Source organism: Sugiyamaella lignohabitans, chromosome C, assembly GCF_001640025.1.
Source record: "Sugiyamaella lignohabitans strain CBS 10342 chromosome C, complete sequence".
NCBI lineage: Eukaryota > Fungi > Ascomycota > Dipodascomycetes > Dipodascales > Trichomonascaceae > Sugiyamaella > Sugiyamaella lignohabitans.
In genome coordinates, this window is record NC_031671.1 from 2747090 (window position 1) to 2773601 (window position 26512).

Genomic DNA, 26512 nt, shown 5'->3' on the forward strand with positions numbered 1-26512 from the left:
TATTCATCAATTAAATTTATTCTATTTTGATATCATAATTGTTTTATACAGGAAATGCTTAAATCTCAATAGTAGAGAATGACACCCGAAATTAAATAGTAATTTTGACTTGACGGCTACACAGCCTGAGGTGCCTCGGTATCAGCTTGTGAGCTAACCGTGTCAGGCAACACAGAATATTTAACCTCTGTCGCCAAAGGCGTTGTTACAGGCGCTGTTACAGGTATCCCAATGTTATTGGAAGAAATTGGACTACTGTCTTTCTCGCCATTTCTGACAGCTGGTTGTGGACCTTCATAATCAGGTAGTTGGGTTTCAATCTGATTCTCAGCTTCGTTAGTTGTTCCAAGCTCTAACGGTAATACAAAAGATGCATCTTCTGTAACTTTACTTTCTTTCGTCTCTTCAGAAACGGGGTCTTGAAAGGAGCCTTTGTTTGTTGGTTGCACACTGTTACCACCAACCATTGGAGGTGCCTCCTCAGGATATAACGGAGCTAACCTATGAAGCTCGCTCTCGAGGATATCAGTTTCTTCAACCAGAACTACTTCACTTCCCTTCAATTTGGTAAGATAAAAGCGAATTTCCTTAACATCTGATTCCTGAAAGGGGGCTCGTTGTAACAATGGCTTCAAAAATTCTTGAAACTTTGCGGATACCTCGACAGTTTTTCTGAGCACTTCTACTTCATCGGCTCTTATTCGCAGGCCAAGAGCAAGGTCAAGTAGAGATCTAAGAGCCTCTAAATTGGGCCTAGCAGCATCTCTAGGAACCAAGGTTTTCCAATCGCAAACAGGACATACAAACCTTTCATTATCCTTGAATTTGCTACGGCCAACCTTTAGGCATTTTCCATGGAACCATTCGTGGCAGACATCACATTCAACCATCATACCAGACTCACGCAAACGACAGATACAAAAGACCTTGTTGATATCATCGTCGTTCTCGACAGCAGCTGGATCGAATTTATCACTTAGGGAAAAGGCATGTCGTGTTTTCTGCTCTATTGTTGCCAAATGACTGGCAAATATGTACATTGGAGCGTTCCCTTTCCCAATGATACGTTTCCCTTGTCGCATCCAATCTTCAATGAGTCTAAAATCTTTCTCAATCAAAGAAAATTTGGGTCTTGTATTAAGGCCCTGTGCTTCATCAATTACTTTCTTGACGACCTTGTATGTGGGCCTTTTATCGAAGGAATCGTTTTGCATTTCGGCGTGAAGGTTATCTACCTGTTTAATGACGGAGAGATGCCTCTGGTGGACCTGTTTAGCCATTTTGACAGTCTGCTCTTTGGCAGGGCAGGTCAATGATTCTGCTATCAGTTGCTCCAAATATTCAATCTCAACAAAATCTGACAAAACCGCTTGTCTGATTCTGGTATCCAGATCGAGGCCCTGCTTCTGTTGGAGGCGCAACTGAAGAAGATTGTCGTCTGCTTCGTCAATCCCTGCATCCATGCCCTCGTTGATCAGCGATTCCAAGTCATCCAAAGAGATGTATTTAGAGTTTATCTCCTTGGCAGCCTTTTCGATCCATTGCATTCTGGCAACAATCTTTGATAACAGCTCAGTTTCTGAGAGTGATACGTTAAGGTTGCGGCCGACGTCCAATGCATCTTCAAATTCCTGCAACGGCTTATTTGGCTGCGTCAGCAGTTTTTCAACGAGCTTTTGATAGTTGACTATTTCGATCCCTCTATCATAAAGTTGTCCAATCTCAGATGTCCAAAATGGTAGTAGACGTGCTTCATCCAAAAGCCGCTGGAAGTATTCGCGATTCTTCGGTTCTTCAATCTCCGGAGAAGTGCTATTCTTATGACCCTTACCAGTTCTATCATTAGGACGACGAATTTGAGACTTCCTGGTTAACAATGCCTGTACTTCTTCTTGCCAGTTTGTAGCAACTTCGGTAAATTCTTTGAGAGCAATTAAGCTGGGCATTGGAACTGGGATTTTCTCTCCTTCTGTGACAAGGGTTTTGAGGCCCTTCAGAGAAGGGCGAGGGGTATTCGTCATGAATTGACTAAGTTTAGAATACCATTGAGCAGGCAGCGAAGCTTTGTCAGTGAGCTGTCTGCAAAGCTTGCTTAGTTCATTATTATCATAACGTAAAATAAGGCGATAATCTTCTATTTCATCCTCATCAATGTCCAACTCAATAAACTTTTTCAGCGAAACCACATCTTCAGTCAAAGTGTGAACAACTCGGGACAAATAACATATATCCCTAGTATAACTACAATAATGACTTTCAATTTGACCGCTCTCGTTATTTCTTTCCAGTTTGTCATCATGCTCTTGTACTTTCAAAGAAGGATACTTCTGTAATATTTTGTTCCTTAGTTTCATCTCCTCAGTATACATCCTTCCCATTAACGGTGATAATCTAAGAATAAAAGTTAGGTTGTTGTACTCCTCAGCTCTCTTAAATGATACTTACACTTGAGCAACAGAAATATTTGCCGTATTCGAAGAAATACTCAATAACAACCTTTGAATAGAAAATGGAGGGTCCTTTCGATATCGAGTATAAAGTTCGGCACATTGAATTCCATAATCAAGCCAATCAAATGTAGGAAAGAAACGAACTGATTCAGTGAGATTGAATCCATGATTAAAACTAGCAGTATAAGCTTTGGGAAAGGTAAAAATATACTCACCAGCCTGTTGGTCAACAGAATAGCATTCAATCCCATGTTTAATTAACTCTTCGGGTGATAGCATGCAGTTTGACTCCAATAATAAAGATGGATTGGCATCAATGGCCTCAGCTCCTATTGTCTTTGTTAGAAGAGACTGGAACTTATCAAAATCTTTTTCAGGGATCGAGTACCAAGTTTTTGCTTCGCCAAAGTGATGATAATTTGCCATATATGAGAAAAAGTCTTCGAAATGCCATGTGTCTGCTGAGAACATCATTCCCACATGAACCCAAGGTTGAACAAGAAATGGAACAGATTCTGCTATGTATCGACAATATGAGTTGGCATTGAATGGCAGAGCGTTTAAATTCCAAGGATCTCTCGAATAGTCTACATTGGAAATATTGCGCTCAATTTGAGGTGATGGGGACCCTTGTACTGACGAATGTATATCACAGCCCTCTTCAACTTCAATACTCTGGTTTGGATCATTTACCAATTTCCAGAACTCTTTCTCGATAGTTGCTTCGTTAACCATGGATCTATGTATATTGTTGGATCGAAAATACTTTTCACGGAAACAGTCTGCTTTCTGTTGAAATTGCCGTAAATTATAAGTGGGTGCAGCTTTATACTTTTCAGAGCAGTTGTCTAAGTCAATAAGCTCCAAGCCCTTATGCCAGTTGTCGAAGGGAGGAAGCGCTGGGTCACTGGGTATTGATGCAGTAGAGGTATATGGCCTCAAACGATAGAGATTTCTGTGCCCATTAGATATACATGGGAATGCGGAAGAACTTGTGACGCCCAAAGCTATCTCAGTTCCATTATCAAGGCGAAGTCTCTTTATACCCGAAGCTCTACCGGTTGATTCATCATCAGGATGGGGTCTCTTAGAGCCCAAGAAGTACTCTGCCTCGCTGTCAGGTGCTCTAAAAGTAACCAAAGCAGTACCCGCCGTTACTTCATCAGCACCTTGAGTTGATAGATAAACATCATAACCCCACAATAACCTTGTATAAGCAATCTTCAACGAAGTAGAAAGGGAAGTCATAATTTTTCCGCTGTATCCAAGCTCACGGCCAATCTGCGCCCAAAGTTTCTTTTTACATACTTCTTCATAGCCTCCTCTTAAGCGAACACAGTTGTGTAAATGATACAGGTCCAATGGTCGTTTATCGATCGATGGAACCTTGTTAATGGTATTTCCATTTATTGTGTGGAAATAGTAAAGACTATCAACAAATGAGTCCTCAACTTCTTTAGCGACCGCTGTAGAGTTGAACGACATGCGCTTGGTTTTGAACCAGAACATTTCGGTATCCAAGCAGAACGGCAAATCCCATGATTTAGGAGGAATTATTTTAACTGCTCCAAACTTCTTTCCAAGCGAAGCAATAGACTGCAAGTATGCAAATGGATCTGAAAACTCCTCTTCCGAAGGATTTAAGGTGGGTATTTGTTGTGTAATAAATTTTGGTGTAGCGGTGGAGTCGTTAGAGTTTACTCCCCGTACTATATCATGATTTACATCTTTCCGGCGTTTGACTGTTGTTAAATCCAATGGAGGATTTGCTCTGGACCGTTGTTGAGGGAAAATGTATGGGTTCCCATGATGCGTAGTTGTAAAAGTATTGCCATCTGTTTTGAGCTGCCTAATAGTAGGTGGAACAGACTCATCTACCTCCATGAGTACATGAGATGCCATAGATTTGCTTTTAGAGGTTTCCTTTTGTGGGCCCTTTGTTTTATGCGACTTTTGAGTTGGGGTTGGAATGCTATCTTTTTCGACGATGGACGGTATTGTTTGAAGAGGCGCTTCTGTGGTGGATTCCAGAACTGTGTTAGGATCTGACAACGGCGTTGTTGAAGGTGCTTGTACAGTCTCCTCAGCAGCCGGAATTGTTTTTGCTACAGCTTCGACTGGTGCTTCAACTGGTGCTTCGACTGGTGCGTCAACTCGTATCTCGACTGGTGCCTCGACTGGTGCCTCGACTGGTTCCTCGACTATTGGCTCGACCGCCTCTACGGGATTTTCGACTGAACTTTCGGCCGGAACTACACCTGGTATTAAGTTTTGTGCCTCAGGTTCTATGTGCGTCTCAAGTGCTGGCGCCGATACTGGGTTTAATGCTATTTCCTCAGATATCACTTGATCACTAGAAACTAGTGCTGAAACTGGTGTTGATCCATTTACTGGGAATAACTTGGACTCATATTCTGGCCCTACCGTTTCTTCAGAAGTAGGTAACAAGGGCATCACTTTCGGACCAGGTTCTTCCCTTCTTTCTAGAGTCTGTTTATATGCTAGGACAGATGCTGTAGTGGGCGCTGGAGATGATGCTGCAGGGAGCTGCGAGTTCTCGATATGTGTTTCTTGCTCCGATTGAGATAACTGTGCAACGTCGGTATTATTCGTTTGGCTCGAGATATTGTTACCATTAACATTCCCTGGAAGTGTAACACTTTTATCTGACATTTTTATCTTCTCCTGACTACCACCTGCCGCAAAATCCATTACTACGGCATCATCTTTCCCGGGCACAACCGACGTTTCATCGGCAACTGCCGTCAGATCAGGAGGAACAGTTGCAGGTTTTATTGATTCGCTTTCATCTTTCGACTCATTCGAAATCTCCATCTGAACTTTCGTTGGCAATTCTAGCGATGTACTGCTGCTATTTATCGATGTAAAGCCTACCATTTTGAAAGGTACCAACCAGATGCGAACTAAACAACCCCACTATCGAACTGATTGCTGGGAATGTGTTAGTATATATGACCCATGAATAAAAAGAGGACTGAATGGAGTAACCAGCCAACTTACGATGCAAAATATTAAAGGCCAGAAACTTTCATAAGCGTTGTTCGATTTAATGTATGTAAGCAACGATGACCCAAAATAGTTCAGTTGATTAATTAAGTCTGGCAGAAAAAAGGGCTCGAGATCGGTATGTAAATACAGAAATAGCTCTCCTTATACACATTAAACAGGTAGTCCAACAAATATACTTTATTAAATGTCACGATTGCAAAGAACCCTAAATTGGGATATCCCAGCAATTTTTCGTTTGCGAATCCAAAGTAAGCCAGTTATGTCTCCCTGATCTTTGCACATCGCCTTGGTGTGCATATAAGCAGTTATAAATTTCATGTTGGCAGCAGGGCAGGGGCATCTGCAGATGACCCGAGTTTCAAAGAAGTATGATCTCAAGTGTCGAACCGTCAAGATTTCAGCCAGTCTGTTAGCGTTCCGCAAGCGGAAAGCATCTCTCCTTCAGACTGCTCTACTCTTCTTCTGTGCTGCCTTTCAATGCAAACTGGATAACTCGCCTTGTCCAGCAGGGCGTGTCTTGAATTGGTCCCATTAACTCCCAGTGCCTGGATAATAACTGTCTACTTTAAATTCTGAGCATTCAGGCTGGCTCGGCGGAAGGATCCGAGTTAACACAATTTTGGCATCTCTCATAATTATCCAAGTTCACTGTCTTGAATAGAGCCCAGAAAGTGCCCTAGGCAAACTACGTGAGGCTGACATATGCATTGATTACCCCTGAGAAGCACGATTAAAATATAAATAAAAATCAATTCAATACATTGTTAACAAGTATATAGAATTCTGACTGGTGACAAGCGACTGTTTAGTAGTTGTTGTCGTTGTTGTTGCTACCGTAAGAGTCACCACCACGGCCACCACGGTTGTTATCACCGAACGAAGAATCGTTGTTGCCAGAGCCGTAAGAGTCGTTGTTGTTTCCTCCGAAAGAAGAGTCGTTACCGCCACGGCCAGATCCGTAAGAGTCGTTACCACCTTGGTTACCACCGAAGGAAGAGTCGTTGTTACCGGAGCCGTAGGAGTCGTTGTTGCTACCTCCGAAAGAAGAGTCATTGCCTCCACGGCCAGAACCGTAAGAATCGTTACCACCTTGGTTACCACCGAAGGAGGAGTCATTGTTACCAGAGCCGTAAGAGTCGTTACCACCACGGCCACCTTGGTTACCACCAAAGGAAGAATCGTTGTTACCAGATCCGTAAGAATCGTTGTTGTTACCAGATCCATAAGAATCACTGTTGCTGTTACCAGATCCATAAGAATCACTGTTGCTGTTGCCAGATCCATAGGAATCATTGTTGTTACCAGATCCATAGGAGTCATTGTTGTTACCAGATCCGTAAGAATCATTGTTGTTACCAGATCCATAAGAATCGTCGTTATTGTTGTTCTTGTTCTTGCCAAAGGCGTTAGCGATTTCACTTCCTAAACCCATTGTTGCTGTGTAGTTTTTGTGTAATGATTTGTGTGTGATATATAATCAATCCAAAAGAATATGATGAAGAGGAAAAAAGAAGAAACCTAATTTTCGAGGGGGACATTGGGTCCTTATATAGTCTTGGGACCACGATCTAACCCCTTAAGACCCGCCGATGCCGCAATTGTCTACGTATCAAGGTGGGCATGGACCAGCATGGACAATGATGCAAACTAAGGCGTCGAGTTCCCCCTCCCCCTGGTTATGCTATTAAAGTTCTTAATCTTCCTAACTACATTGAAAGACCATATGAGACGCTGTATAATCTAAAAGGACGAAGATCAACTAATATCACGCATAATGACATAGCCGGATTGAGGAGCTATGATTTCTTTTTCCGGCACCCTCCAGACTCTCAACCAAAATACCCCAAAAAACCTCGAGAATCACACACGCCCCGGATTCGAGATCAAAATGCGGGTGATGTAATTACATTCTGAAATCGGCAGACGTGTTTTCGTGGCTCAATGGCACTGCCAGCCCGACAAATTATTTTCAGCAACATTGGATGTATGTAGCTACCGTAAAAGGTTTCACAAGGCGATTGAACGCTCAATTGCATGTTATCGCAATCGCGACTGCCCGGTTTCTCTCAATTGCATTTATTCTCTAAATTTTTTAGCGAACTCACAAATCAATTGGTTTAACTGTACTGGCTGTAATTAACGGAAAGGTATAAACACGGTACAGTCAGCAGCAGGAGATGCTACTGCTGTAACCACAGCGGCAGGCGGCAGTGGTAGTTACATCCGTAACACGCCCCGGCTTTTGGTGTCTAAACAATCACGAGTCGGGACCCGTAGCTAAGTTTCGAAACTATTCTTTCCCACTTTACCTTTTTTGTTACGAATTAAAACTGAAAAAAACAAATACTGGTACTGGAAAAATAAAATAAAAAGTCTATACATAAACTGAAAAACCAAAAAAAGTGATGTCTTATTTTGTTGCTGCCGAAAGGAGCAAAGGTACGGTATTGTAAGTCGTATCATCTGGCCCACAGTCAATTACCCCTAGCACTTCAGTTAAACCAGCGGATCCCGGATATCATCTTATTAGTTAAAATCCGCTATTGTAGTGGTGGATATAGTTCGTCGGTCGTCCGAATCGTAGAAGCATTATCTCATTAACGCATGTTCCCGATCTCGCCCCACGTTGCCGAACCTGACATTCTCAATTGACAATACTTTCTTTTACAATGTGGTGCGGTGTGCATGTTAGGCTCAGTGGATCACGAATCACCTTTTCATCACAGACCTCCTCTATATTAACCGATCCTTGCTGTGAGCTTATTATGCATGAAATCTGACCGGGATGCACGTGGATCAGAAGGCTCAACACGCACCTGGCTCGATACGCGAGAACCACCCAGTTATTGCCAGAGTCCAAGCGAACACTGTGTCGGGGGGTCTCAACTACGAAATGAGTACAAGTCTTGTTCCAGTTGCTCTCTTGCGCATATAATAAATGATCGTAATGAGACTAGTTCTGATGCGCCATTGTCAAGGTCGCAAAGATTAGTTGGTGGCATCAATTTCAGGAAAAAAGAAACTATGAACAAGGGGGTAACAGTAATTATTGGCTACCATTGTCGAAATTTGCGGAGGATCAGCCTAGATCAGCACCACAGCCAAAAATCATAGATCGCAATAATCACAATATGATCTCCTCATGACGTAAAACTAGCAATTGTGTTCTAGATGAAATATGACATTTGCTACCGTACTGAATTGTTTATTTCGCTATTATTGGAATTGCATTCAATAGCTGATAATTAGCACATGTCGGTGCAGGTTGACGGAATTGAGCGATCCAGATATTGCGGATGGAAGACATTTCGGAGTTCGGAGCAGAGGATTCATGGTTTTTGATAGTCAGGTCAAAGCCGACATGTGCATCTGCGGCCAGTAGCCACTTCAACCTCCAAGTTTAGTCGTTTGCGTCGTTAACTCGGGTCTACTCTGCCTTGTGGAATGTTGCGACGCCTGTAAGAGTTTTGCTCGAGCTATAGGTTAATAGGCTCCGCAGCAGTGGTAGCCATTCTAAGACCTACACATTGTCACATGCATGTAATAATTTCAACAGATTACCTCACACATGAGTTTCTAGGAAGCTCAAACAGCTAAATCGTGACCTCAGAATTATAAGCTTGGAATCACTGTGGGCTAAATAATTCCCCCTTGTTTGCATCGAATAACCTTTAGTTCGCAGATTAAATCGCCGTTTACTCGGATACAAGTAGACAGGTTATAGAGACTGTTTTTGACGGGTTTATCTCCTGATCTGGCCATATAATAATACACTTTCTGGCGTTGCATCCTGCTGCAGTGCTCCGCATGTCAAAACGTAACGTTCTAGTAGCGTTGATAATATAGTACTGGCTTCACTTGATCATTATAATAGCCGATCTCACGGGGGCTTTCTCGGCGAAGTACCATATCTGCAATTACACGATCGGTCATATTTAATATTATATACCCGTAGTATTCAACAACTCCCCAATAGAATTATTTGTTGGGTAGCGGTAGGGTATGCAATGGATGCCGTAGGTATCAAGACAATTGATCACTGTTAATTAATTCTCAAATATTATTAACCGATTTTAAATATAATGGTAAGTGGCATAATAGTAGTGCTAACTAGCTTGACCCCTTCAATATTTGGTACCTTTCATAGTCGATGCCGCCATGACAGGTGAGTGGTCTATTGTGTAACGTCGACCCCTGCAGCTCCACACGCCTCCAAGTATGGAATGTTTTAGTTGCTTAAGTTACCTGTAGATCTGGCTTTGCATTTTCACCCGCAACAAGGCTTGGCTCCTGAATTGCCACTTGTCCCCACTGCATTGTAATGCTTCCGTACATCTCTGAGTATCATGCCGTCTCAGGTTCGGCTGAGCCCCCTCTCAATTCTTGCAACCGCAGACGTCTGCCCATGTTTGCTGGACGCCAGATTAACTGGCGTGGATTGCTGGCATTATACGCCTTGCTGCCGTCAGTAAGCTGCCCAGAGAGTAAGTACGTCAATTAACATTTAATCGGGGCGTACACACCTATAACCAAATACGCCTCCAGACCTTCCCCCCTGCTCTTAGGAGGATGTATGATATTTTCCACTAGCAGGGGAGAGAATAGTGTGTCGGGGAATTAGAGAATCATGTGCCTGTTCGCATCCTCTATTTTCACAGCCTGTTAACCTATCTTCATGCGTCAGCATGAACTTTTCTCAGTATCCTAAATGTGATACCATAGTTTAGCTATAATGTTACAAACAGTATATCTATATAATTATTACGTAGTGCGATGTTATTTGGTCCTATGGCCAGATTAAAATATGATATATCTTCACCATTGAGGTCAGCATGGTCCTTTTATCAAGGCATGATACATGTTACTATATCTTTCTAGCCATTCTGGTGTTTCTTGTTCCGATAGCTCTGGCAAGATCTCCAACAAATGATTATGCGCCAGCATATGTAGCGTGTCCAGACCGACCCCTGGTCAGGTCAGCAGAGGTAAGACCAACGAGCACAGGTCGTCACTGTTCGAGATTCTAACGTTTAGTCGGGACAAGATGTCCGAGAGCGTCTGTATATAGAATCGAGGAAACCAAAGGTACAAGAAGCATTGAGGATATTCTTTGAAACGATAAATATACCTGGCATGGACTATACCAGATTAACAAAAGATGGCAGCATTCCGGTTATAGGCATCGCTTTCTCTGGAGGAGGCTATCGCTCACTTTTAACTGGTGCTGGTGCTCTAGCAGCTATTGACGGCCGCCAGCACGATACCAGTTGCTTACAGGGATTGCTCTCCACTAATCTTGACCTAGACAGAGAAGACGATGAAGACGACGAAGGTGAAGACATAAGCATGGCATATGTTCCGAACAATGACAAGGAACCTCATAAAGCAGCACAGGATGAGATCGCTCCAACGAAAGCAAGAGGGCTGGAAGGAATACTCCAGGCTGTTTCATATGTGTCAGGCCTTTCCGGAGGTAGCTGGCTTATCGGATCGTTTCTACTGAATAACATGGTCTCTGTCTTCCACCTCGCAGCATGTTCATCTCTTTGGGATTTTCAAATGAACCTTGCCATTGGTGATCACCTAGATATGAGACAACTGATCCTGTCTGACTTCAATTTCTCCTCAGTGGATGACCTTTATCCAAGCAGGAAACGGCCTCAAGGAATGGCATATCATTACAAAACTGAAACAGTCAGAAGAACAGCTGAGGCCCAGCAATTCGTTGAGTATCATGAGCGCATTATGGAGGAGGTATCAAAAAAGCGACAAGCAGGATTTGCTATTTCTCTCACTGATTACTGGGCCAGAGCGCTATCTAGAAAACTGTTGGACATAAGAGGCGATCCTGGTATTACTTGGAGCGATATTACGACAACCGGTACATTTATCAAGCATGAAGCGCCGTTTCCAATTGCAATTGCACTTGTGCATGATCCCCGATTAGCTATTCATAGTAGTCATTCCACTATCATTGAGTTTACTCCATATGAATTTGGAAGTTGGGATCGTAAAGTCGGCGCCTTTTCAGACATTCAATATTTGGGTACTGATATGATAGACTGGGAACCTGTCAACGATAAATGCGTTCGTGGATATGATAACGCCAGTTTTATAATGGCGACTTCTTCATCGCTCTTCAATGACCTATTATTACTCGCTATTCGACATACAAATGGATTGTCTCAAAAGGTCTTGAGCAAGTTCAGAAAATTACTTGATGGCATTCCTGGGCCATTGTATAACAGAGAATACGCTTTGTATAAGAATCCCTTTTATAGCCCTCCAAAGCCATTGTCCCATCTAACTCACACATCTGCAAATGTAAATATCAACGGTGAAATGAAAGACCAGAAAAATCAACAAATAGAATTGACAGAAAAGTCTAGCGACCGTGCTGCATTTAATAGGGAGACTCTTAACAAATACAGCGAGAGTTTCAATAACCCGTTCAAAAATTCAAAGCTGCTCCTTCTGGGAGACGGGGGTCAGGATGGCCAGAACTTGCCATTGGACCCGTTGTTAAGGCCAGAAAGAAAGCTCGATATCATTTTCGCGATTGATGCCAGTTCGGACGTTCATAACTATCCAAATGGAACAGCACTTCGCCGTCCTGTTGGTAGGTATCACTCTCAAGATGATTATATGAGAGTTCCATATCCTGAAATCCCGCCAGAAGAGGTACTGGTGGAGCTTAATCCCAATAATGAACCCAAGTTTTTTGGCTGTAGTTTGGATAGCTATCCCACTTGGGATCCTCAGTCTGAGACTCTACCACCATTGATTGTGTATGTCCCTAATCGGCAGTATACATTTAATTCCAATACTTCGACAACTAAATTGACTTATTCTCGCCAGGAGTCATTTGCAATGGTTGAAAATGGATATTACCTCATGAGCAATCCCTTTGCAAAGAATTGGCCAAAGTGTGTCGGATGTGCCATAGTCTCCAGAGGGATGTATAGGAACGGTATTGAGCCTCCTTCATATTGTGAAAAATGCTTCCGAAAATATTGCATAAATTAAGTTTAACCCATAGTTTTCGTATGTATCAATTCAAAAAGCATGAGCCTCCAGCGGTTAGATCTGAGCCCACCGCAATAACCTCGTTTTTTTAAGGCTTGACTCGAGATTCAGGCAATATGCTGTTATTTCACTCTACAAATAAATAGTCATGCTATACAAAATAAATCAAAAGAGCAATCTTCTTTGAGTTTCTGATTTTTCAGATCCATTGGGACGACCATATCGTTTATCCGCCAAATAAACCTATATTTCGGTTAGTATAGTTCGATGGCGTCTATAGGGTAGAACTTACCCTAGCTCCAGACCAACCCCATCTGAATCCTAGCTCATGGGCAAAGATCTCTCCAAATCCTAGCATCAAGCCATTGATGAATGGTAAAAACAGATTAATTGCAGAAGTTTCTAATATAGACCAGATGGAGTTTGCTTTGTTTCTTAAAACTACCGTTGTTGAAAGATCTGGTGTTGAGCCAGTCTCGGTGTCTGATTCACTTTCTGTAGTAGCTGTGGTATTATCATCTCCCACAATTATCCGCTCTCTAGTAATCACTTCCTCGGAAACGATTTCTAGTTTTACGTCTTGGGGCTGATTTACTGCTTCACCCAAGTCTTCCATTTTGAACTAGCTATTTGTCGAATGTCGTTCAGTTCGACTCAGGAAGATATGCATATGGATGGTGAGATATGATGGGTCAAACATGTATGCTTTTAAGCGACGTTTATGCATCTAGTGGTTCATGCTGCGAGATGTTAATTGCGACGTGCATAAACGCGACATTGACGCGATCATTTTGTAGATATGAGAACGAACGACTATAGACAGTATTCCAACCAGTTATATCCATGACTCAAACATCAGCTAATGAGCCTACGACGCTAATGGATGGCGAAGAGCCATCAACTATTGATGAAGAAACACGAAATGGTATGAATCTACAATTTTATTAGTGAAAGTGTGAGGGGTGAGAGGATCATTTCTGTCTAACATTTTTTAGAGTACAGAGTATGGAAGAAGAATTCGATGTATTTATATGACTTTATGCTATCCAGTGCACTCCCATGGCCGTCATTAACCGTTGAATGGTTTCCCGATGTGGAGTTATCCAACCGTAAAACTCCTGCCGTGAAGAAGCAACGACTTTTATTAGGAACCCGTACGGCAGGTCAAGGAGATGAATTCCTCCGTATCGCTGACACTACTCTTCCAGATTTTGAGGCGGACAAGAAAAAAACACCAGATCTGTATAAGTTTGATTCTGATTTAGGAGAAGTTGCGAGTTACACCGACGCTTTCAACACTCAAGTGAATATTACTCAGAGGATCAATCATAATGGTGAAATCAACAGAGCACGATTTATGCCGCAAAATCCCAATATAATAGCTACCCTCAGCTCGACTGGAGCAACATATGTATTTGATAGGAGCAAGCATTCATTAAGTCCTGGTAGAGACTTCAGACCCGATATTAGCTTGAACCATCATAAGGAAGAAGGTTACGGACTATGCTGGAATACATTTGATAGGGGCCTATTGTTGACGGGATCCGGAGATTCCACTGTTGCACTTTGGGATGTTAACCAGGTCACATCTGCAAATTCTTCACTTTCGCCTAAGGAAGTTTTTAAATTCCATACACAGATTGTTAACGAAGTGGAATGGCACCCATTTCATAGCAATTTGTTTGGAAGTGTATCAGACGATTCTGTGTTCCGAATCACGGATATACGGTCACCTCAAAGTGCTATCACAAGCACAACGCCATCATATACTTCAGAGGCGATCAACACTCTGGCTTTTAACTTGGCTAATGAGTACCTTATTGCCACTGGATCTTCATCAAAAGACATCACACTTTGGGATACGCGTAAAATTCCAAGCCCATTGCATAATATGAGCGGTCATACCGATGGAATAACCTCTCTCCAGTGGAGTCCGCATTTCCCCTCAGTTATTGCTAGTGCATCTCCTGATAAGAGGGTAATCATATGGGATATAGCGATGATGGGTGAAGAGCAGACCCCAGAAGAAGCTGCAGAGGGTCCCCCAGAGCTATTATTTGTCCACGGGGGTCATACTGATAGCGTGTTTGATATTTCTTGGAATCCAGATGTTCCATGGATGATGGCAAGTGTTGCAGACGATAATCAGTTACATATTTGGCGCCCCTCCAGCACTATTGTAGATTTAGAACCTTGATTATACTACTCGTAAATTGTGCACGCGCGAAGATTATTTAACGAGGATGCAATAGCTGAGGATTCTATTATTTAAAAATTGAGACACAAAAATTGACGTAAAATACATTTCATGGCACATTTGAATTGACTAGAAAACAAATTTGAAAAGCATCTAAATACTTTGTTCATATACTATAATCAGACCTCTATGACAAGTGATCATGTCAATTGCATACTCTGTGGGAATCAACTCAGATTCCCAGGATGGGGAATATTAAACCACATACGCACACGGATATAACAGCAATGCCACAATAAACAACGAGTTTCGTTACAACTTCAACATCGTATCTAACACGCGGAACCACAACAGTAGATAAAAGATCAGGCTGTTGTGAGTTTTCTCGAACACTGTTTGAGGGAAGAGCAGAAGACACTCCCTGTGGCCGATGTTGAAGATTCTGTTGGGCCATGGACTCGTATAAGTCAGCAGTAGATTGAGGTCCCACTGAATCGGATCGGGCGCGACCGGCGCGCGAAAAAATCGAAGTGATTTCATGTGTCTCAAAGAGCGTTGTATCAGGAATAGATGAAGGAATGTCAGAGTACTCTGAAGCAGAAATAAAATACTTTCTGGGCATTGCAAGGCCAATCTTTTCAATAAATCGGAATGCAGGAGGTAGAACTTCGTGTAGAATACGTTTCATATTGTGACGCCATGTGACAACAAGACCGACACCAATAACGAATCTTAATGCAGTACCAACAATACCCGACATCTGAGGGTCATAATAGATACATCCATTGCTACCTGGAATGACTCTGGTAAGAATCCATTGACCAACTATCTCTCCCATAAGAACACCCAGAAAAGCTACACCGTCATCAAAACACGGGCAGTCATCAACAGGCTCTGGGTGGACTCTCACGAGGAAGAGAGTCAAGGGAACAATTAACAATGGGTAGTAGGAAGATGAAGTACGTAATGCAGTCATGAATCCAGAAAACAGCGTCAAAGCCCAGAGACCAGCTCCAATCAATGCTCCTATAACGACATCAGCAAAACCGTGCATACCACAATATATGCGACCTGCTACAATGCTAAATACAAAAATAGCATTAAGCAGTTGATAAACTGGTCCCTGAAGTTTGGTAGATAGAAGCAAAAACACGCCTACAGCATTTGCTGTATGAGTACTGGGAAATCCATATTCGAGAGCTGCACTTCCCGACATGGTAATTCTATGCAAAGGTGGAGATAGTGGTCTAGGAAGACATAACAGATCCTTCAAGAATCCTGTCAAATACACGCCCATGGCAAGAATAAATGTCAAATCACGAGCAGTGGAGGTCCCTCCGTACCAGTAACTGACTGGCAGCATAATAACGTAAAAGGTATGTGTTCCTAGGTTCGCAGACAGTGCGAAATATATATCAATGAGTGGATGACGGAGTGTACTTTGAAGACGTGCCAAATGAGGTGTTTCCCATCGGATTATTGGTAACATGGCATTCCGTAGTTTGAATCTCCATAAAGGAAGTCGTGTTGCGTAGTGGTCTTCTGATTTATTACCAGCGTCTTTTTCGGCACATGGTTCCTTCTCAGCAGCCTTCAATAGGGCTATAAATGAATTTGACCTTGACAAATCAGATTTGACATCTACTTTAGTCTGTTCCGAAGACATCGTGAATTATGTATATATGGTGACAGAACTTATAGTTTGACATCAAATTAGGAAAAAAAAATGTGGTTTGTTTTTGACTCCGACTTCATATAATACTGTTGTTGCCAAACAAAAATATATACAAATGTATCTATTCAAGAATTACCAAGGTTCGGTACCATTTAATATGATCTAATGCAATGATTCCGGGATTTTGATCGAGAATTAAATATTATCGCATTAACGACCAATCTCCACGATTCAACGGTTTCTATGATATTAGTCTGTTTATATTAAACCCGTGTACTAAATGAAACTTTTTGTTTGCAGCATGCTGTTTTTAGCGCCGCACAGTTCGCGTAGAGACCAATTAACAGAATAGGAACCTAGGCATGTCGCTCGGCTATCTATCTAGAGATTGAGAACGAACAATCAGATCTAATTTTTTTTCCTCTCAAATATAAGAAAACGTCGTTGTAAAGTGTTTGCTGAAATAATTAACTGATTTTCGTGGGTATTATCGATAGACCATATAACTCGTTCGGACATAATTAGTTGTATGCAGACCTATTGTAGTTTATTCATCTTGATAACTTCATTGATCTCCAAAGGAGTATAATACCTATAAAGTATATTCTCTACAGCTGGATGTCGGTAACTGTATCTGCTATGGTCAGTGTTCCTGGTACGTACGTCACGGAATGGTCTCTTCAGCTGCATTGAGTAGGTCGTCACTGCCCTGAAACATGATCTACCTGCGGTAGGAATGATTACTGTTAACGCAGGAGCCAATTCTCAATTGAGCCATCTTAACGAAGAGCATAGTTCTTGTATTTTTCTTTTCACTCAATAGCGTTAAAATATTATCACCACAGGCGAGAATTCCAATAACATCATCGAAAGCTATTTGATCAGATTTGAAGGTTTGTTCACCAATTATTTGGATCACAGTAACTAGCGCTTCAGCATACGCCTCAGTAATCGTGCATTTTAAATACCCTTCACGTGATTCTGCATCTCAGAGTAGCATGCTAGATTGAAGCAGTATCTAAACATTGGCGACAATCCTAGTAATCAGTGTCGAACTAATAATATCTTTATCCAAATTTTCTTAAATCCGATCTCGTCATAGCTAAGTGAAGCGGCTTTCAAAATATTAGCAAATAAAGTCATTCGACTATTTATACCTCATCATCATATTACATTGGTATCTTTATCATCTTGAATCTGATTGTGCCGTGTATTAGAGTTTATCTCTTTTCTAGGTGTTTCTATTGCCGTCATTTTGAATTGATTTTTTCGATTTGGGCAAACTGAAAAGAACTTTTTTGTCGAGTGTTTCTAGAAGGAGCTGTTGAAAGCATTGAGTCCAATTACGCAGTGGCTGGCATCGTAGAGATAGTACGATTATTAGTACTAGTCTTATCTGTTTCAAACGTCTCAGGTTGCTGTATTGTTGAACCGGTAATAAAAACTAAACAGCACAATGTCATTTCCTAAGCCAAGGGGGCCAAGGCCTTCTACACCTAGCTCTCCACAAAAACGCTTTTCGTTATCAGGAAAACCTTCGTCACTTTCATACAGTGATCCAATTTTTGTACAAGACTCGTCTGGAAATATCTCATCTAGCAGGGCTTCGACATCGAGCCCTGAAGTAGACGTATCTTCTGCATCTACACCGGACTACCATGTGAAAATTGTCTGTGTTGGTGATGGAGGCTGTGGAAAAACCTGCATGTTACAAACATATGCTATGGGAGAATTCCCTCTAACATACGTTCCAACGGTGTTTGAAAACTATTTTACCAAAATCAAGACACCGGGTGGAAAAAACGTTGAATTAGCGTTGTGGGATACTGCCGGTCAAGAAGAATATGACAGGCTTAGAGCTTTGAGTTATCCAGAAGTAGATATTGTGCTCATATGTTTTTCTGTCGACTCTCCTGCTTCACTGGATAATGTGTATGATAAGTGGATCCCAGAAGTCAGTCATTACTGTCAAGGGGTGCCGTTCATTCTTGTTGGATTGAAAACCGATCTACGACAGGACCTCACTACCATTCAGCATTTACAATCTAGAGGGTTAAGGCCCATCACACCTGATGAAGGCAAAGCCGTAGCTAAACGTTACGGAGCATATAAGTATATGGAATGTTCATCAAAAACAATGACAGGCGTCAAGGATATTTTCAACACCTCCATAGGTGTGGTTGTCAAAGAAAAGGTTTACCTACCACGAAAACTAGTGGAATCAAGTATTCCCAGTAGCAGCATTGGTAGTGATAGCGGAAGCCACAGAAATACCAGCAATACGCCTAAACCAGTCACCAAATCTGCTAGGGTACCAGTAAGCTCCAATTCCAAAGATAACCCTAAAACGATAGAAAAGAAAAAGAAAAAATGTATCATTCTCTAATAGCATTTATAGTATTGCATAGAATCTTAGCATCTTTAGTATTAATTTATTGAACCGGTTTGTATAAGACCCTATTTCAATTTAAGTGATTGAAAAGATAAGATATGGGCTAGGGTGTGGTTGTCGCTAGATAAGACGCGTTCGTACCTTCGAAACACTCGTCTTTGCAAAGAACAATGTCGTCCTCGACTTATTTCGAGGAGCAACGAGATGCTCTTTTGGGAGAGATATCTATGGTAGGTCAAAGAAATATTGCAATATTTATGACGATAAAGCACTGCTAACTGACTCCCAGAATATGGAATCTGTCCTCACAAACCTGGCCACCCTCAACCAATCGCTAGAAGGTGTTGTTGCAGTTGGCAAGGAGTTTGAGAGCGTGTCCAAACTGTGGAATAATTTCTATAGTGATTTGAATCAACCTCAAATGAGTCCTCAGCTTGTCGTTAAGGACCAAGAACGAGAAAGTGCTCAGGGGACACAAGAGCCATCCCACGAAAATTGAGAGCATCCCAGTTTCGATAATCAGCACTGACCAAGATGGGTTTATTTATTTTATAGCATTTCTTACCAAGCATATTAAATCATCTTAAGGGTTATCACCAAGTCTAGAAGCTGAGACCCTGCTCAGCTTATGGTTTCAAGTGCCGTTATTTACCACGGCTGTTGCAGGATCACGACATGTGTGTGCACTTAGAACGTATCGTTTGACATTGTGACAAAGGTCTTATATGCGTACATAGATTGTAATTTGATGGTTCATCAACCAATGCTTGATTTCTTTCAATCAGCGATACTTTGGTTGTTTCATTTTATTAATGACTCTTTAGAAACAGCCAGTTAAAGACTATGAGCTCGAATCAGTCATCGATATTATACATGCATATGCAAGATCTTTCACAATGCTACTGGAATATTTATTCCCCCTGAGCTGCATCTACAACTTATTTTTCTGGCGTCGTAGATTCTGTAGATAAAATGGATTCACAAAAGGTTGGGTTGGAACTTGGCGATGATAGCCAAATAGACCTAAAAATTGACTTGTTTGGGGATTATTATTTGACACCACTAAGTCTTAACGATACTCAGGATTTCTGTAATGACTTTAACAACACAGAAATCACTCAGTATTTGCGATCACCACGGACTATCCCGTATACATTAGACGATGCTAGAGAACAAATAGAAAAAATGATTACTACAAAAGACGGGACTTTTCCATTCTGCTGGGGGATTAGAGATGTACAGCGTCCTCACAGTCTTATTGGCAATATTGTTATTCACATCTCCAGTATGGTTGGTGAAATGAAATACGTGCCTAACCCTGAGCTTCGTGAAGTTTTCGCCAGCTTTGGATTCTATTTGAATCCAAAATACCAATCCAAGGGAATTATGACTGCTTGTCTCAAGGCAGTCATCCAAAAAATCGGCGTCGAGAGATACGGCATCAAGCATTATTACGGGGAGTGTTTTGCTGGTAATATAGGAAGCCGGAAAACTTTTGAAAAGTGTGGCTTCAAGTACATTAGAACAATCAAAGACGGAGTCGTCAAATACAATCCCCGCCAGGTAAAAGATTCGGAAGTATTCGAACTAGTTTTGACTGGGGAAAATTCCTTGCTTGTATTATGACCGTATATTAACGACAACTATTCCTGTATTAATAACAATTTAACTATGGAGCCAAACTACTGTCCACATTAGAGGAGATAGGAGATAAGCATTCCATGTGGATTATAGAAGCTGTTTGAAAGAGATATCAGACCCGTTTGGCTCGAAGCCATTCCCGGGCTTGTTGATATCCGCTATCCGCAGTTCCTGCATATAATATACCCCGCATTTTGAACCGGTATGATAAACATAACCTCGGTCAAGCTGCAGTGTCAAAATGATTCTGTCTGGGATGCATCTGTGTCAGCATTTCCCTGGTAATATGAGATCTGTTCCTGAACTAGTAACAGTTGTAATGGGAAGGGGTATAATCTGAAAGAGCGCTAGTAGGTTAGAATGGAGGAACTTTTGACCGTACCACTGAATCTAAAGATGCAGCAGTGAACCGGTAAGCTATGTTTAATGGGAATTCATAGACGAAGTTTCAGATTTTGTATTATTAAATAATAAATGACACTCACTTGGAGGTCTAAAATACGGATACTGCCTAATAAGGATGTCAATTGTTTGTTGTAGAAAGTAATATCTGGACTCTTGACTACTATATTCACACGGCTGATCCCGAGAGCCTCATCAGTTCTCCGCATATGACAGTCCCCGATCGCTGATCTTCATTCAACTATATAAGTGCTGCCATTTCAGCTTAGTTTTGAGTTTTTTAATAATCTAATCACTCACTGAAAAATATTTATTTTGAAGTGAATTGCTATTTCCAATTGGTTCGTCTAAGATTTTTGTGTTAATAGTTTCAATTCGACTGTTAAACTTGATCAGGTTCATTTCAGTGATTTTCCTATCGGGCCGAATTAGAACCGAAAATTAAAGTTAGTTCAACTCAATAACTTGCGATCCTCAACTTCTTGTCTACCATAACATCAAATTTTCCAAAGTTTTGTCCTGTTGTATTAAATATGGGTAGACCTAAAGCTGTTTTTACCTCTTTTGAGGATGTTCCTATGAACACATCTCAAGAACAAATTCTTGAGAAGCACAAGCTTATCACAGACACATTTTTGTCCAACAAAACCATTCCTTTGGACTACAGACTGGAGCAGATTCGTAATATCTACTGGGCAATTCTCGACAACGTTGAATTTTTGAAAGATGCTCTTTATAAGGATTTCTATCGTCCCCATGATGAGACTGAGATTCTTGAGCTCCATGGTGTTTTTGCTGAGCTGGATAGTATTATGAACCACTTACCCCAATGGGCTAAAGATGAGCCTATTTCTGGTGGACTCAAGTCAATGTCATCTCACCCAGTTGTAAAGAGACAACCATATGGTACTGTGTTAATCATTTCGCCCTGGAACTACCCTTACTTCTTGGCCGTCAATCCTATTGCCACAGCCATTGCTGCTGGTAACACTGTGATTTGGAAGCCCACTGAAATCGCCCCTAATTCATCTCGTGCTTTGACCAAGGTCCTTCAGCATGCTATTGATCCAAGTATCTTCCAGGTTGTTAATGGTGCCATAGATGAGTCTACTTCTCTTCTCAATTTACGTTTCGACAAAATCATGTTAACTGGAAGTACCACTGTCGGCAAAATCGTAGCCTCTGCTGCCGCAAAAAATCTCACTCCTACCTTGTTGGAATTAGGTGGCAAGTCACCTGTTCTTGTTGATAGAGATCTCAAAGATTATAAGACTGTTGCTAAGCGTATTGCATGGGGAAAATTTGTTAATGCTGGCCAGACCTGTGTTGCCCCTGACTATATTCTTGTCGATGCCAAAGTTGAACATAAATTTATTGCTGCCCTTAAGGATGCTATTGCTGAGCTTTATCCCAATCTCAATAAGGATACTCCCGACTACTGTCATATTGTAAGTGACCGTATGTATAACAGACTGTCCTCTCTTGTCGATACTACTGAGGGAAATGTTGAGTTCCAACATGGAGTTCCTGATGAAAAGACTCGTTTCTTGCCACCTACGATTGTTTCAGGGGTTAAACCTACCGACTCTTTGATGAAGGATGAGCTTTTTGGTCCTTTGTTGCCTATTATTGCCGTAAATGATATTTCTTCTGAAGGTGTTGATTTTATTGTAGAGAATCATGACCATCCATTGGCTCTTTATGTTTTCACTGCTGATCAAAAGAAAGCCGATAGTATCTTGGCTCGTACTCGTTCAGGTGGCGCTATTTGGAATGATACCATTATTCATGTAGGCGTTACTGAGGCTCCTTTCGGTGGTATTGGTGAATCTGGTTCTGGTGCTTATCATGGCAAGTATGGGTTTGACGAGTTCAGCCATAAACGTACTATACTTAAGCAACCATTCTATGTCGAGTTCCTTCTCAAGTTAAGATACCCTCCATATACCAAGGGAAATGTCAAGAAACTCACAAAGCTTTCCTACTCCAAAAACCCTTGGTATAGTCGTGATGGTCCCGTTAGACGATCGCTCATCCGCCGTATTTTTACTAGCAAGATACTTTTCTTGCTTGCTGCTATTGCTGGTCTCTTCTTTATTTTTTAAACTATGATATACTTAATTACATGACTTAATAACGAGATTTTAAACGAAAGTCTGGCACCTGCTCGTATAGGAAGGAGCTCGGAGAATACGAACGAAAAAGATCCAGTCACGTGATTTTAACATGAACATTTGAACTTCACATCCTCATGTCCTAAGACTATGTCCACACAAAATGTCTCTAGCGGAGGAGCTGTTGGCTGATCTAGGAAGCGACGATGATGATTTCGAATCCCAGATTGAGGCATACAATAATGGCGAAGATGAAGATATGGTGGATGCTGTTGAAACCAATGGCTCGTTTTCACAGGAACCAACACATACAAATCCCGAAGAGTACGCCAATGCCAAAGAAGTAGCGGCCCGGATGGACCTGAAAGGTAAAGATGTAAAACAATTATCGAATTTAATGACAAAATTGGAACCAATTCTCGCTAGAATAGATGCGTCTCCTATGCCCGATAAGGAGTCATCAAACTCGTCATTTTCAACAATAGAGGCCAACCCTATATATCAATTGCTAGTAGAAGCGAATGAATATTCGGTAGAGATTGACAACGAAATAGCTGTTGTTCACGAATTCATTAAAGAAAATTACTCAAAAAGGTTTGATGAGTTGGGGTCCTTGGTACCTAATGCTATCGACTATGCCAAGACTGTGAAAGCCATTGGAAACGATTTAGCCAAATTAGACAACGAACTAAAAAGTAAATTGGGAGAATTTCTCACGGGTGCAACACTAATGATTATTACAATGTCTGCTTTTGAGAACCATGGAAAGCCACTCTCGGAGTATGAGTTAGACCAGGTAAATCAAGCCTGTGATTTACTTCTCAAGCTTGATGACGCGAAAAATAAAATTACAAATTTTGTTTCTGAACGCTTATCAATATTTGCTCCTAATCTCACTCAGATTATTTCTTCACATACTGCAGCCCAGCTCATGGGATTTGCAGGAGGGTTGAGTGGGTTGGCAAAGACACCGTCGGCGAATATTCCAAGTTTGGGTTCTAAGCGTCGCGTGGCAATGGGATTTGGCCACATTGGCATAAGGCAACAGGGTTTCTTGTATCATAGTGATCTTATTCAATCGGCTCCTGCCGAGATTAGAAAACAGGCTATGAGAATTGTGTCTGGCAGATTAGTCCTTGCGGCTAGAGTGGATTTAGTTCATTCATCTATAGATGGATCTCAAGGGAAAAAGTGGAGAGAGGAAATCAATGAAAGGCTAGAAAAGCTTGTAGAACCTCCAGAAAATAAAGGTACAAAGGCTCTTCGCCTTCCTGAAGACAAACCCTCGAAGAAACGTGGAGGGCGAAGGATCCGCAAATATAAAGAACAGTTTAAGCAAACGGAGCTTCAAAAAGCACAAAATAGGATGGCTTTCGGAAAAGAAGAAGAGGAAGTCGGGGCTTATGATGAATCTATTGGTCTAGGAATGGCTGGTACAAGTGGTTCAAGTGGACAAGTGAGGTCACTTGCCGTTGACAGCAAGACTCGAGCAAAGATTTCGAAGGGTATGCAATCTCGCTTGAACAACGTTACTCAAGGTAAGCCTCAGGGCGGAATGTCGTCATCTCTTCATAGACTAAAATCGGTTTCACAGCAAAGTGGATTGGCTTCCTCGCTTTCATTTACACCTGTTCAAGGAATAGAGCTAGTAGACCCAGGTAAGCTGGTCAAGCCAAATAGTGTAGGAGGCGATAGTGATCGGTGGTTCAAAAGTGGGACATTCACACAAATCAAACCAAGTTCTGGCTTACATCTGGGACCTGGCACAAATCCAAGCGACAGCACTCTGCCTATGGCCCCTCCAAGCAAGCGAAAACGAACAAACGATCTTCCTTCAGTTGAAACCAAAAAGCCTAAGCCTAATTAATTAACGAGATTACGATTACTTGAAACATTAGCTAAATAATTTTTTTTACGCTGTGAATTATACTCCTTTAAATATAGACTCTCCATTTCGGTTATTTGGTATGTTCTTACTTGTTTGGTCTCAATAATGCCTTTTAAGCAATCAGTGCAAGTCTAGTGAGTTCTAAATTTGATTCCAAGGCCCATATCTATTTCCTTAGATATCTTGGATTCTAAGGTTGCATAAAACTGTCCGCTGTATAGATTGCTTATACTTAGACATGCATGGCTTAATCTTTGAGACAAGCATATGACTACTGGCAGGATCAACCAGATAACTATCTTTATAGTCCTTAAAAAATAAGGACTAAAAAGAGTAAAGATCGTGAGATCTTTACTGAAGTTAGTTAAAGGTTAAGAAATCAAAATACTAAAGCATCTTGAATTCTACAGAAATTCTAATAGTACTGTTTTAAGGTACTATCAAATTTGTCTGCATCCATATAGCCTTCTTTGAATTCCTCAGTTAATTTCCGAATAAGTAGATTATAGTAAATAATACCATAAAAACTTTTCATCATTAACTTGAGAGGAGGTTACCATAAACAAATCACAGCTTTTTTCAAAACCGGCTATTTGTCCAGGCAGGCCCTAACTCCATCCCGCTGTTGGCAATCCACGTAACAACTAGGCTTCAGACACAAATACAGTCAAAAAGGCAGATGCCTAGAGGCAAGGCGAAGCGCTCGAAGACAGGATCGCAATAGCAGGTAGCGATTATGGTAGGTGTTCGGCGTAAGAGATATTGGTCGATGGGGTGATTAGAGGAGCATGTGGTATTTAGTTGGGGACATAGTGGAGTTGGTGGTTTCTTGGTAGTTGAATAGGAAGTCAGGGGTATAGAAGAGCAATATAGCGCACGCAGATGAACATGCATACGTACAGTGGTAGGTTTTCACAGTCATTTCAGGTAGGTGTTCAGAGTATTTTCAAAGTTGATTTGATGTTTGCATGAGTGTAGTTGTTCGGATAGGGTTCATGGAATAGTTGGGTTTAGATGACATAGGAGTGCAGTGCAGTGTAACAGTGGATGTAGGATAGGATATAGGATATAGGATATATAGGGAGAGAATAGGTTGTGTATAGCAGTTGGGAGAATAGGGTTAGGAAATCTAACGCTCTTTAACATTCTTAACATTTTGCGAAGCAAAATGACGCTCTTATAACAATATTTAGGCGAAGCCTGAATATTGTAAGTCGAAAATTTCGAAGAAATTTTCGCTCTAAGTAGCGTTAACGCTCTTAAAACAAATTTTTGGCGAAGCCTAAAATTTGTAGTAGGGATATCAATAGTAACAGAAGGAATTTTAAAAGAAGAGTAACAGTAAGAAAGGGATCTTAAAGGGTAACGGAATCAGCGGAATTCGTATAGTAAGAGTTGGGAGTTGGAGTTGGGAGTTGGAGTTGGGAGTTGGAGTTGGGAGTTGGAGTTGGGATACTAGGGTTAGGATATTAACAACGCTCTTAAACATTCTTAACATTTTGCGAAGCAAAATGACGCTCTTATAACAATATCTAGGCGAAGCCTAGATATTGTAAGTAGAAAATTTCGAAGAAATTTTCGCTCTACTAGCGTTAACGCTCTTAAAACAAATTTTAGGCGAAGCCTAAAATTTGTAGTAGGGACGTAGAAGGTAACAGAAGGAAGGGATCTTAAGGGTAACAGAAAGGAAAGGGATA

General features: G+C 41.4%; 11 protein-coding genes across 11 annotated transcripts; 6 read left to right on the top strand and 5 right to left on the bottom strand.

The window, feature by feature from the left end:
• Positions 1-116: 116 nt before the first annotated feature.
• On the bottom strand, positions 117-2378 carry AWJ20_4593 (uncharacterized protein; the record flags this gene model as incomplete). Its single annotated transcript, XM_018881674.1, has 1 exon — positions 117-2378. The coding sequence occupies one exon, from the start codon at positions 2376-2378 to the stop codon at positions 117-119; it is 2262 nt and encodes a 753-aa protein (XP_018734248.1).
• Positions 2379-2441: 63 nt separating this feature from the next.
• ECM5 (Ecm5p) lies at positions 2442-5348 on the bottom strand (the record flags this gene model as incomplete). Its single annotated transcript, XM_018881675.1, has 1 exon — positions 2442-5348. The coding sequence occupies one exon, from the start codon at positions 5346-5348 to the stop codon at positions 2442-2444; it is 2907 nt and encodes a 968-aa protein (XP_018734249.1).
• Positions 5349-6285: 937 nt separating this feature from the next.
• Positions 6286-6912, bottom strand: DDR48 (DNA damage-responsive protein 48; the record flags this gene model as incomplete). Its single annotated transcript, XM_018881676.1, has 1 exon — positions 6286-6912. One exon carries the CDS (start codon positions 6910-6912, stop codon positions 6286-6288), a length of 627 nt encoding a protein of 208 aa, XP_018734250.1.
• Positions 6913-10613: 3701 nt separating this feature from the next.
• PLB2 (Plb2p) lies at positions 10614-12506 on the top strand (the record flags this gene model as incomplete). The annotated part of the gene is made up of 1 exon (XM_018881677.1): positions 10614-12506. One exon carries the CDS (start codon positions 10614-10616, stop codon positions 12504-12506), a length of 1893 nt encoding a protein of 630 aa, XP_018734251.1.
• A 274-nt stretch (positions 12507-12780) lies between these two features.
• Positions 12781-13122, bottom strand: MIM1 (Mim1p; the record flags this gene model as incomplete). Its single annotated transcript, XM_018881678.1, has 1 exon — positions 12781-13122. One exon carries the CDS (start codon positions 13120-13122, stop codon positions 12781-12783), a length of 342 nt encoding a protein of 113 aa, XP_018734252.1.
• A 423-nt stretch (positions 13123-13545) lies between these two features.
• Positions 13546-14703, top strand: HAT2 (Hat2p; the record flags this gene model as incomplete). Its single annotated transcript, XM_018881679.1, has 1 exon — positions 13546-14703. One exon carries the CDS (start codon positions 13546-13548, stop codon positions 14701-14703), a length of 1158 nt encoding a protein of 385 aa, XP_018734253.1.
• Positions 14704-14935: 232 nt separating this feature from the next.
• On the bottom strand, positions 14936-16369 carry LCB3 (sphinganine kinase LCB3; the record flags this gene model as incomplete). Its single annotated transcript, XM_018881680.1, has 1 exon — positions 14936-16369. One exon carries the CDS (start codon positions 16367-16369, stop codon positions 14936-14938), a length of 1434 nt encoding a protein of 477 aa, XP_018734254.1.
• A 1465-nt stretch (positions 16370-17834) lies between these two features.
• On the top strand, positions 17835-18764 carry RHO1 (Rho family GTPase RHO1; the record flags this gene model as incomplete). The annotated part of the gene is made up of 1 exon (XM_018881683.1): positions 17835-18764. One exon carries the CDS (start codon positions 17835-17837, stop codon positions 18762-18764), a length of 930 nt encoding a protein of 309 aa, XP_018734255.1.
• A 978-nt stretch (positions 18765-19742) lies between these two features.
• On the top strand, positions 19743-20396 carry AWJ20_4601 (uncharacterized protein; the record flags this gene model as incomplete). Its single annotated transcript, XM_018881684.1, has 1 exon — positions 19743-20396. The coding sequence occupies one exon, from the start codon at positions 19743-19745 to the stop codon at positions 20394-20396; it is 654 nt and encodes a 217-aa protein (XP_018734256.1).
• A 950-nt stretch (positions 20397-21346) lies between these two features.
• Positions 21347-22918, top strand: HFD1 (Hfd1p; the record flags this gene model as incomplete). The annotated part of the gene is made up of 1 exon (XM_018881685.1): positions 21347-22918. The coding sequence occupies one exon, from the start codon at positions 21347-21349 to the stop codon at positions 22916-22918; it is 1572 nt and encodes a 523-aa protein (XP_018734257.1).
• A 172-nt stretch (positions 22919-23090) lies between these two features.
• PRP31 (Prp31p) lies at positions 23091-24794 on the top strand (the record flags this gene model as incomplete). Its single annotated transcript, XM_018881686.1, has 1 exon — positions 23091-24794. One exon carries the CDS (start codon positions 23091-23093, stop codon positions 24792-24794), a length of 1704 nt encoding a protein of 567 aa, XP_018734258.1.
• Between the last annotated feature and the right edge of the window lie 1718 nt (positions 24795-26512).